At 38.2% G+C, this 12,911-nt stretch overlaps 1 protein-coding gene across 1 annotated transcript; it reads right to left on the bottom strand.

The window, feature by feature from the left end:
* Positions 1 to 2,234: 2,234 nt before the first annotated feature.
* LOC118424261 (leucine-rich repeat-containing protein 15-like) lies at positions 2,235 to 5,042 on the bottom strand. Its single transcript, XM_035832805.1, has one exon. It carries the CDS (start codon positions 5,040 to 5,042, stop codon positions 3,429 to 3,431), a length of 1,614 nt encoding a protein of 537 aa, XP_035688698.1. The 3' UTR covers positions 2,235 to 3,428.
* Between the last annotated feature and the right edge of the window lie 7,869 nt (positions 5,043 to 12,911).

The raw sequence follows: 12,911 nt of genomic DNA, 5'->3' as shown, positions 1-12,911 counted from the left end.
CGTACGGTACTCTTTAGTGCACTGTACAAAATGTACCTTGACCACCGGACGAACTTTGTACAATTTATACAATGATAAACACAATGTATACAAATTATTGTTTTGTGTTGACTGAGTCAATCTCGAAGATTAATTTCTTAATATGCAGCTGTTCTGTTCTCACGATATATAGCTACCCTGCAGATTGTCAGTGTCACTCAATTATCAATATCATACACATTAAGAAATAAACCTTCACAAAACAAAACAAATTACATGTATGGGTCTTCAAATGTTTGTTGAGTAGATATGCCGACCATAGAAAAACAACATAAACATCACTGTCGCTGTTTTCCCACTGGAGTGTGGCCGTGAAGTCTCCAAAAATTTATAACACTCTTGATATGATATAGACCGTCTATGAAAATGAAACTTAATTGAGAGATGTCAAAGATAATTCCCAGTAACTAGTATATATAAAGAGTTTTTTGATGTTAGCAATGTCATTTTTTTCGGAATGATTTTTTAGTCAAGCCGCCGCAATCAGTGCATTAAGCACATTTCCTGTGACAATAATGCTGAGCTGCATTGCGCTAGATACAGCTATCCTCACAGGAAACAAGAACAATGCCATACTATCATATATAAGTAACAGAATAAATCTAAATCTAAGTAACGCAATGCTCTTCAGTACAGAGGAGAAAAAAAATAACTAATTACTTCACTAGCCTACATGTAAATGTCAAATTACACATTGTACTGCCACATCACTCTCAATTTCAGAATTCAATCTTTTATTATATACTGTCAGCTTTACGCTGTTTGTACATGTGTGATGATAATAAAATGTTGTCAAGCAGGACAGGAACAATGGCTTGCCAGTGTTTGCTTGGTCGAGCTAAGAGCTTAGAAAGGATATGTTTACTTGACAAAAATTGGTATAATTATTTGATTAGATGATCAGATTGTGATCATTACAGCCAATTAAGTTGTCTACCCACTGGCAGAACTATGAGTCTATACACAAAATATCAAATTTCTTACAATTCGCTAGAGTCTGTCCATTCATTAAATGATACCTTCTACCAGGCATATGAGGAATGATCAATAAGTTCTCGGCCTCACCCAGAAATAATAAGCACAACTCAAATTTCGAGGAGTAGAATAAGCATAAATTTAATTATGAATTTGTACCAAAATTCAAATTATTGGGATCATTACTTTGCAGGCGACACCCATCAGTAACAGTATTATATTACGTAGGTACAAGACAAGGAAAAAAACATGGACAATTGAGCCACCTTTGGTGTGCGGGTCAACTTGCTCTGCTGAAAGTCAGACACCCACTCCTTTCTACTTGAAAATACGAAGGGAATCATTATGATAATCAAACATTTTTACAATCAGTCTTCGAAGAATTTACAGCATCCCGGGAATTCAACCCACACGTCTGATCACAGTTCACGCCTTGTTTTTCTCGCAAGTTGAACTTATAATTACCTACTGACTTTCAAGAAGACGTTGCCTGGAAATTATATGATTGCAATGATTTGAAATTTGGAGGATATTGATATATATATTTAAAAACGTCATACTACAAAGATCTGGCCGCAAAATTTGAGTTGTGCTTATCATTTCTGAGTGAGGCCTAGAACTTATTGATCTCCCCTCGTACTGTATGTTCCATACTTGCAAAACCCTGCACATGTTCGTAATGTTACAGTAACTATCAGTGTTCAGAAAATTGTTGGAGAGTGTGTACTACTATATAGTATAATTCTTAGTAAGTCTACTAAATATTTGAAGATTAGCGCAAATTATAGAAAAAGTACAGTAAGACGTAGTTCTCTTTCCAAACAACGTCCGTTATTCACAATTTTGTAATTCAAGACAACATAATTGTGCAATAATTGCATTTTAAGGCCCATTGCTTGAAGTACAAATAGAATTTACCTCTTTCAAGTTGAACCTGATTACAATAATCTATAAAAAAATCTATAAAAAAAAAGATGTTTAGATTTCTTAAAGTGTATTGTTTACTTTCAACCAAGCAACTTCAGTCGCCATGTCTTTGTAATTATACAGAGGAGGTATACCATGATCATTACTCATAGTCATAAGTTATTGTCCAATATTCTATAATTATATTATGCTATCAGACTGATTAAATCAGCTAACAAACATATTCAATATAACAAGTATTCTCTTCTAATCAGTTACATATCTTGAAGTTATTATGAAATTGTTAATCCATCAAAAATTACATTTGGCCAAACATTGCAAAACTACTTAGTATAATTCCATCTTGCTTAAAGTTTGTTCTATCTTTAAATTAGTTTTAAAAGATGGCTTATTTTTTCTGACTTCATCCTAATGCAGTACTTAACAACATTGCATGTGCACAATAGCAATGAAACAAGTGATTTAGAGTATAACTATTGGATTACCATGAGTATAAAGACTGGGGACCCTGTTTCACATGGCCTCCATGGCTGAAATGCCACATTGTTAATTGCATCATATTTGATAGAGTTGAAACACATATTTTATACAGTAAAAGCCAGTTAATTGCACAACAGATTACTGCACATTTCTGTTGATTGCACTGAATCCCAAAGTCCCAAACCGTTGCGGTCCAGCTGAATTATAACTTTGCATTATTGCACCGCCCGAATAATTGCATGAAAAACACTGGCAAATGGGGTGTGCAACTAAATGACTTGTACTGTATTACATTGTACAAAATTTCATGACATGTACTAGGTATTGTATTACCCAACGTCGTAGCCAAAGTGTCAAAAGTTTGTTAAAGCTAACTTTTGAGTTCCATTGATTTTTAGGCTCAGACTGTCACAGTCTGCCAGCTGTGTGTTATTTTTTTACTCTTGATTACCGTAAAAAAAATAGATAGACATAAAACGTCAACCCTTGTTTCTCTCTTCATGAAACCACGGAATAAAGTTGATGAAACACATTCAACTCCTCTCTCCCTACTCTCAGTTGATTGAACCTCCACACTCTCCAGAGTCTCAGATAAATTACAGTTCTTTTAGAAAGAGGCAATTTAACCTTAAAGTTTGTGTCAATTCAGTCCTTTCAGATATACTTCAGGATGGTTCACCACATAATGGCAACAAAGCTGGAGTCATGACCATTTTCAGGGCCTGATTTTTTAATTTTCATTGCTAGCTAGTCTCTGTCGGGGCTATTGTTCTTATAATAAGTTTTATGGTCCCAAATGTGTTTTGTTAATGATGATTGTTTAATTTGTCAGCATCTGGGGTGATACAATGATACTCGGCTGCTTTCATGTTATCGATGATGCTGTTTGTGCATGTTTGTAAGAATGAGTCCAGTTGAAATTGAATTGTGTCAAAGCAACCTAAACTGGTAAAGGAAGTGATACAATTGTATGACGAGGTTCATGTTGCACGTCAGACTTTACAAACTTACTGATTGTCATATGACGTGTAGCTTTCCCTCGGTCCAGAAAACTCAGAGCTGGGCCATGCGGAATGATCACTGCTGTCTGCTATCTGGTCTTGACTGGTAAGGGATTGAATTGTGGGGTCATTGTTGGATTGAAGTTGTTCACAAATTTCCTTCGGAGTTGTTTCTTTCAAAGGTGTGTCATCCCTGACTTCAGATCTAGTGTTAGTACATGTAGTATTGTCAGGGGAAGCTGGAGGACACCTACATGTACATGTACATGTAGGTACCTCCTTGCACCAGAAAAATCTGATGCAAAATAAGATAACAGCTAATAGTAGTAGACCAAAAAGGCTCCAACCAGCTATTTCAGAATTAGATACAGACTGGGATTGTTGGATAGGAGGTAGGGATGAAGGGCCAACTGACAGAAGTGCATATGTGGAACCAGCACTACTTTTCGCAATACAGATGTACAGACCAGCATCTGCTGTGGTAACATCTCTTATAGTGATGGTACCATCAACCCCCATAGTCACCCTCCCACCTGATTCAAAAGTGACATTCTGCCCTGACGGGAGATAGACAATGATATCTGGTGTGGGGATTCCTGAAACTTCACACACCAAATGGAGTGTCTCCACCTGTACATGTACCAATTGGACATCATCACTTCTCTCAAATCTCACAATTGTTGGGTCTTCACAGATCAGATCTTCAGGACTGATATTTTTAAGCTTTTTTCCAATAAAACTGCTAGGCTCCTGACATGTGATCTGGTTTTCAAATGAACGTGACCCAGTCATCACTTGCCTGAAGGGAACCATCCTACAGTCACAGTGCCAGGGGTTGTTTTCAATGTTCACAGTTGAGATAGATGCCAGCTTGTCATAAGCTGACAGGGGAAGGACTTGCATTTGGTTGTTTTGAAGGTCAAGAGCAGAGATTGATGGAATCTTTGACAGAGCTCCAATAGGAAAAGATGTGATTTTGTTCTCTGACAAGGAAAAGAAGGAGAGATTTGACATGCCTGTGAAACTGTTGAGGAAAATGTCTGAGATGAGATTGTTATCTAGCCTAAGGTCACGAAGGTCAGACAGTCCAGTGAATAGATGTTCAGGAAGCTTGGTAAGGTGGTTGTTGTAGAGATAGAGTGTGTTCAGTTGGGTCAGTTCTTTGAAAGCTGTTGTGGAAAGAGTTGAAATTCTGTTTGAGTGGAGATGTAGAGTGACCAGTTTAGGTTGCCTTGAGAATGCATCGTCAGGAATACCTGTGATACTGTTGTTGTTCAGGTACAGATGGGTGAGGACTGGAAACTGATATTGTACAGTTTGGATGCTGACGAAGAGATTGTTCTGTAGTTGCAGCTCTTGTAAGTTACCGAGGCCTTTAAACGAACCACGGTCAATTGTTTCAAGCTTGTTGCCATCCAGCCGTAGGACCTGGAGTTGTGGCAAGTTTGAGAATGCAAGAGTCTCAATATTACGTATTTGGTTTGAGTACAGGAACAATTCTTGGAGCTTGGGCAAGTTGACAAAAGCACTTTGAGGGATAGAGCTGATCTCATTGTTGTAAAGATGCAGCTCTACAAGCTGCTGTTGATTAGCAAAAGTGTTAGAGACAATAACCTTCATGTGACTATCATTGACATACAAGTTCTGGAGATGATCCAGGCGATTAAGGACAAGTTGTGGGATGGATTCCAGGTTATTTCCATATAAGTACAAGTGTTTCAGTTGTTGAGCCGGAGTGAAAGTTTCTTCCTCAATACTACTGATATCATTACTGTTTAGGTCAAGGTGCTCCAAGTTGCTAAGTCCTACAAACATGTCAGCTGTTAGGCTGGTCAACTCATTGTGGTCAAGGGCTAAGTCAATCAGGCTAGACTGATGTTGAAATGCCTGATGATCTATTGTTGAGATACGGTTATTTTGTAAAGATAAGATCCTTAAGCTCCTGTACCTTGAAAAGTCTGACTGACGTAAAGTGCTAATTAGATTTTGTCTCAAGTACAAGTTAGTGATGGATGAATATAAGTTCTTGGGGACATTGGTGAGCTGCATGTCATCACAGGTGCAGGATGTGGTAGATGAACAGCTGCTAGTGCTACAGCTTGCTTCTGGCATGTGGAGCTCCTTCAGGATGATGATGAGGAAGATCCACATGTGTTGTTTATGTAGCTTTCTTGCCATGTTGTTTGTCTTAAAAGATTAATAAAATTAATACTATAAATAGAGGACAATGAAAGAGGCTGAAAGTTGTCCAGAAAAATGAGACAATTAGCAGTATCATCATCGATGAAAAGACCTTATTTTTTTTATTGTATATTGTACATCTGGGATAACTCAACTTTCTGTTTTCTTCATGGACCACTTATAAGACATTGATTGAATGCTCATTATTCATACAGAGCTAACTCATGCAAAGGAAAGTCAAATTGACACAACTCAGTTTTTTTGCTGCGATTGCTGCACTGAGCCCAGTGAATTAAAAAAAAACAACTTTTTTTTAGCCAAACTTGCCTCTTTGGTATCCTTTCTTCAAGTTGAGCTCCTGGTTCCACTGCCTTAGATCTAAATGGTTCTAGGACTGCTGCACTGCACGTAGTGACAGATAAAACACATGATTGTACATTATGTCATGAAGTTGTGATCTTTAAAAGTTTGAATTTTTATACAGTTGATATAACTGTTACAGGAAGTGTATAGTTTAGTACATCCTCTCATTCCTTAAAAATACTTACTAGTACCTTAAGTAGAACATGACTCATAATTCTGCTGGGTGTACAAAGTTTAGTACAGTGTTTAAAAAAACAAGAGTCTACATTTTGCATCACACGCACTAAAAGAACTTGATAAATGCCATTTTTAAAAAGTGGCTTGATGTGGCAGTCGAAGGAAACATTTTGTATGTGGCAAAATTTTGATGATTTACATTAACCTGGCTGGTGTCTATAAGAAATGTACCTTTATTATAAAACTCAGTCAGAATGTCTTGAAGTCATCTGCAGTAAAGTTATTTAAAATTTTTGGATTGCGGACTCTGGTGAATTGGTGGCAAGATAGTTTTGTACCTTGACCACCCTATGAACTTTTTGTACCTTGACCACACAATCAATGCAATGTGCAAAATTATGGTTTTGTTGACCAATTCCTTCTTGAATATCAATTAATCTTTAGCTTTGTTTGCTGTCTTTCAGTATAATGTTGTCCATTTTTCTTTAAATCTTTTCAGGCCTGTCTGAGCAACAAACAGGAAAGTTTAACTCAATCTTTATTTCAGCATTTTTTCTAATAATTCCTTTAATTACACTAGCTGTCATTACCTGGCAGTTTAAAAAGTGGTAATACCTCTTTGATGGAGAAATGGAATTCATTAACAATTGACTATTCATGACCTTTCAGCAAAGTTTCAGTTGAAATACAATGTCATGTAATACAGTTTTACAATGTCATGTAATACAGTGTTACAATGTCATGTAATATAGTGTTTTATGTGGAATTATTGTGACACTTTTTTTGAAAATACATTTTAGTGACGTGCCCTAGGGCATGCCAGTAATCTTCCTGGATTGTGCAAATGGTTCCTGAATTTCTTCTATAAGCTGCAACTTGACAATGTCTATGATGAAGATACTTGCTCCCTTGACAGGATGTTAATGAGGAGGACTGGCATTGTACATGTATGTGTACATGGTGTTTTGACATCAAAGTCACAGTCACCCAAAATGAAATTTAGCACTAAGTCTTCTAGTACTTGGAGAAAAAGTAAGAGTCCCGCCCTCCATTTTATTGATTATTAACAAAATAACATTACTGTATGTGACCTGAATGAGTAATGTTTGCTAAGAGGGTAGAACGCTGAGGGGGTGGAATGCTGAGAGCCTGAGAAAACCCTAGCTTGACCCCACCTTATGACCTGTTGCCATTTAATATATACACATGTATGTATGTCATAACTTTTCTTGACTATGAAGCAATCATTATGGAAACATATATACAAACACAATATATTAGATAGCATTATACATTATGATAACAAGAAAACCTGGTAAATATTATAGGAAACGATTAAACTGGTACTCACAACGAAAAAGGCTTGTGATGAGAAGCTTTCATCTGGCATCAGCCATCATGGTTTCTTCGATTTGGCTCTGAAGGGTCACGTGACCTGAGGCTTGGAGGTCACTCTCTCTAAGGTCACGTGACTAGACAAGTGTCTTGTAGATGGGGGGAGTTGGTGGAGGCCCTGGTCACGGTTCAGAGAATGTAATCTCATAAATGAATTGATAAAAGTTTTCATACAAGATTTCCACGACCCCATACCTTCGCCAAATGGTTCGAGTTTTTTTTTAGTGAAGTATTTATAACTTTTTTCATTTAATTATGTAAATAACGTCCTGATTATGCATCATTTGTCTCGGTTTATCATCCTCTCTATCCAAGAGGCACAGGTCTTATCGTAACAAAGCCCATTTTAGTGTTTCCTGACTGATTATGTAAATATGAAACTAATTTACATGATTGATGTCAGGAACATTCAGAAGGTTGAGTTATTATTAAGTCTTTCCCCAAAAGACTTATTGTTTTAGTCAACATTCTCTCTCTGAAAAAAACAACAACTGGGTGCTGTAACATGCTCTGCACGTTTCCAGCTTTTGGATTGGCCAAAAGTATGCCTTTCTCTGGGACACGTCACAGGTTAACCAGCAAAATGCTTGCTCAAACCGGTATCCAATGAAAACGCAGATGACAAACCGCCCTGTGCAACCTAACGGAAATCCAGTGTCACCAATTCAATTTGTTGCTTCTCGGATTTCCCGACCCATTTCACGACCAGGGCCTGAACCTGAAAGTCTGGACTTGAGTCTGGACCTGAATTTGATCATGAATTTCAGCTTAGGTACACAGTACTACTATAGGGGGTACCTAATGGTATAATAACAAAATGGTTCCTTTTGTATGTGAGTGGCTTGACAAAAGCCACGGGAAAGACTTGCTGCATTTTCGCGAAAATGTTGCCTTAATTTCTAGTTAACAGTAACAGTTGCTTTCTCCTCTTACATATAGGAAACCATTGACTGGGGCTGTATATTCAATGACCACTTAGTGACCTTTAATGTTCCTTTAAGGCCTCAATCAAGAGGAAATGTACCTGTCCAATGTTATTTATTCTATGTTGAGGGCATTAAAGGGATACAGCACTAAACTCCAGAAGCGGGTCCTGGAGTGTTATTTTCCAATATCACAAACACAATCAGCTGACTTTTCCAGGATTCCACTTGTGGTGAAACATTGTGTTTATAAAACAATACGACACTGACTAAACCCATGTCTTAATTCACGGAGGCCAATAAAACTCCAGGTCTGCTCTCTAATTGTGTACCATGCATACATGTACATGTAATATTCAACTGTACAATGTCAAAGTCAGTCAATTTTGCACATTTATAGTATAATCATATAGACACAAGAAGTCATAGAAAATTTACATGTAACCATCTAACGCTAATTCACCTTTATCCGTTGGGTAACCTAGTATATCCATTGCTTTTAAAAACAGAATATTTTGGGATATTACGTTGACAGGCGTTAATTTCAAATTCATATTTGCAATATTTTCAGGATATTGTAGGTTAAAACTACCACCCATCAATTTGGCGTGCCTAAATACCAGTGTTTTAAAAAGCAACGGATATAGGTTACCCAATGGGTAAAGGTGGACTAGCATCAGTGAAGACCGCGTGGCACAGTGGTATTGTGTTTGCCTCGTGACCGAGAGGTTGCGGGATCGAATCCGCCTGCAGTGCTGCCGATCTTGTGCCCTTGGGAAAGGCACTTTACACGACTTTCCTCACTTTACTCAAGTGAAAATGAGTCGTCCCTCGGATAGGACGTTAAATGGAGGTCCCGTGTCTGGGGAGAGCCATACCCCGGGCACGTTAAAGAACCCGCCACATGTGCGATGTTGCGGTGTGAGCGGTTCAAAACCTACAGTACCTTGGCCGCACCTGAGGCAATTACTGTCGTATTGAGGTCACCTGAGTGGCGCCGAATGGCAGCTCGCTCCAGACACTTGCGACAGTCGTATTGAGGAGGGCCCCAATGCCCTTTTGCGTAGAGCGTAATCGGCCGTTTTAATTTTACGTAGAGCGTAGACGGATCGCTTAATTCAACGTAGAGCGTAATCGGTGCATTTTGCGTAGAGCGTAATTGACTCTTTTAATTCTCCGTAATGCGTTGTAGCTCCCCGGAATTTACCGTAAAACGTAATGGATGAATTGTGCGTATAGCGTAATCAAACCTGCCCTAACAATTGCCCTTAGTCCCGTCAAAATGCAGGAAATTGCGTTTCAGAGGGTCGAGATTTCAAAATTTCCGTGGACCTCCTTTGCGACGCCCCGCACAATCTGCGCTCAAAAACTCAAACTGTAATTTTGATAGAAATGGCATTAAAGATTCGTCATGAAGGTTAGACATCCAGGTAATAAGATACGTCAAAACAGTTACTCCAGCAAAATCATATCCAGTTACTTAATTGAGTAAATTTACAGGCAGAATGTGGCCCCCAAATGCAGGAAATAATGTTTTAGACGGTCAAGATTTCAAAATTTTCTCCAGACCTCCCTAACTCACCATGTTGTTGTGAGCGCCTCGGTCTGGCAGCAAACTTTGCCCGTCAAAACGCGGGAAATGGCGTTTTAGAGGATCAAGATTTCAAATTTTCCCGGGGAGCATGCCCCCGGACCCCTCTTGGATGGTCGCGCCTTAGGCGCTCAAGATGATAAAAATTCGGTCAGCAATATAGTTTTTGCGCCCCCGAGTTAGAAATTTGCTGCCGCCGCCTCTGCCGCCGGTTACCATGAGTACTTTTAACTCAACTTTTGTACCATCTTTGACACAAACGCTCAGTCGCTCGGTGATGAGTTCTGCATAATGTGTGGGGAAGCTTTCGAATTTAGCGTAGAGCGTAGAGAGGCTTCCTGAATTCAGCGTAATACGTAGCCGGCCATCAGAATTTTACGTAGAGCGTTGTCGGGACCCCCCCATTGGGGCCCTCATTGAGGTCACCTGAGTGGTGCCGAATGGCAGCTCGCTCCAGACCCTTGCGATCATGTTAGCCCCGCCTATTGTAAGCTCCTCGCAATTCAGCCCCTGGCTGCAAAGAGTGAGTAGTCGGCCCACCCAATTTATTTATTAATTATTTATCAATATAATACATGTATCAGGCTCAAAATGATTTTTTTTCCATGCCTGCACTGGTGCAGGTAACATTGCAAATTACTACACCAGACAAAGTTTACCTACACCACTCTGAACTTGGGAAGTATGGATCATACTAAAATTGTTCAGGAATCATTGCTATTTTTTCTCTTATTCTTGATATAGGTGGTAACAGTCAATGCAGCTGATAACAATCCACATACACCCTCATCACAGGACATTTATGTATAAAACCCTTTACATGGACTAGTGCAGCTCCAATTTTACCTGTATCTATAATAGTATTTTAAGCCCAGTGTGTATGCAATGTTCAGGAAGTAAGTTCCTCAAAATGAAAAACAAAGAGGGAAGTTGTGTCTTTTCTTTGCCACAAGGCACAACAGCTCTTCCTATATATTAAGGAGAAAGGGGAAGCCTACAAAATAGTTTCACCTGGTAGACACGGAAGAAGAATAGGTTCTTGCCATTTTTCTAAGGACAAAAGGAGCTATCAGTATTTCAAGTTTCAAGTTCTTTGTATGGTAAGTTACAAGGTACACAAGTCTTGACATACATGATACAATGTAACTGTTGTTACATCAACTCACATACATGTAAATTGTAATTCTGCTGGGTCAGTAAGACTGCCACATTTAGAAATAAGTGAATTTAAAGGATTCTAACTGAGTATATACACACGTTAAATATCCAGGTGTTCTATCTCGATAAAACTGTTTTAATGTGGCAGTTTTAGGGTACCTGGCAGAATTGTGAGGGTTCATGTTTCCTGTCTACTGCCTTTAACCAAGGAGGTTAAAAAGAGGTCCTCTTTTCAACCTCCTTGGTTTAACAGAATATTCTGTATATAAAAACTTACCTTTGAAGTCAACTCCTAATAAGTTGTCTTGAAGCCACAGTTTGCAGTGAAGTTGTTTTCTTAAGCCGATTATGTGCTCTGGCTACTACTTCCTGCGTCAGACAGGTGAAACTGTACAATGTTACATTATGTACCTTGACCACTCTTGATAAAATCTGTACAATATGCCCTATGAACTGTTGTAACAATGGTTGCTTGTGTCGGCTAAATGGTTGAAGATTAATGTCTTTTAAATTAGTTCCTGTTATCATCTACTTTCATTTTTTTGTGTAACAGACAATTTGTTACAAGAAAAATAAGCAGACTGACAAAAATAAGCAAACTAAGCTTTTTTTAATAATTTAATCTTATTAATTTGTAGTTTCGTTTTCTGCATGTACATAACATTCTGACTTGTTCATGTAACATCTATTACCATAATCAATACCACCACTAATCGTAATACCGCCAAATAAATAAGCAATGAATACGAGCGATCGCTGTTGTTGTTTATATCCTGGGTATTCGGCGGTTGGTGCCTACCAGGACGTCAGCAGATTGGATTGAAAATTGACATTTGAATTAGCAAATCAATTTACCAGTTGATATGTAAATTAATTGTTTGCCAAACACCTGCTTTTTGCCTACCACTGCGTCACCGTGACATCATCGCGATTGCTCGTATTTAAGAAGATCTACTTAAAAGACCTTTAAAAAAAAAGAATCTAAATCTCAGATAATATTTGAGGCATTCGTGAAAGTTGTAGCAAGATTTTCTGGAGGGAAACATAATACATGTGTACCTTGTGTCTTAGGTACTACCATGTAAAATGCTTGCCCAACAAGAGTTCAGAGACCTCATATCTCCATGAAATATTTTGATTAATAATAATATGCAAATGACTTCCATATCTACATAATCTATGGTTCATTATATGCATCATAACTACACCTGTCAGGTCAACATGCATGTTGAAAGTTTGATCATTTTACATTTTGTACTTGTTATAAGAATTATGGCACTATTGCATTAATTATGCAAATGAAGTACTTATTTGCATAATTGGTATCTTTGTATCTTTAAATGTTCCACCTGCCATAAACTATGCATAATTATGATAACCATTGAAACCTTATGCATAAAATGTATAACCCTGTAACCTTATGCATAACCATGCATAATTATGTACAGTTATAACAATTTAGACTAATCCCCAGGGGATCCTTATTGGCTGCTACATTAGCATCTGGTCGTCCTTGGTTGGGGGACTCCCATCCAAGAACTGTCCGGACCGCGCGTTGCTTAACTTTTGAGATCCAGGGATCGAGTGTATCTAATGCGCCACGCAGCCGTAGCTAATGATATTCTCTATTTTTCATGTAGATAGTTACTTAGACTAGTAAGTTTATTTTACGTTAAAGTGCACTGAACTATCTCTTTTTAT

Source organism: Branchiostoma floridae, chromosome 10 (genome assembly GCF_000003815.2).
Source record: "Branchiostoma floridae strain S238N-H82 chromosome 10, Bfl_VNyyK, whole genome shotgun sequence".
Taxonomy (NCBI): Eukaryota; Metazoa; Chordata; class Leptocardii; order Amphioxiformes; family Branchiostomatidae; genus Branchiostoma; species Branchiostoma floridae.
Note: the sequence above shows the minus strand (reverse complement) of the source record. Positions and strands in the feature narration are given on the sequence as shown.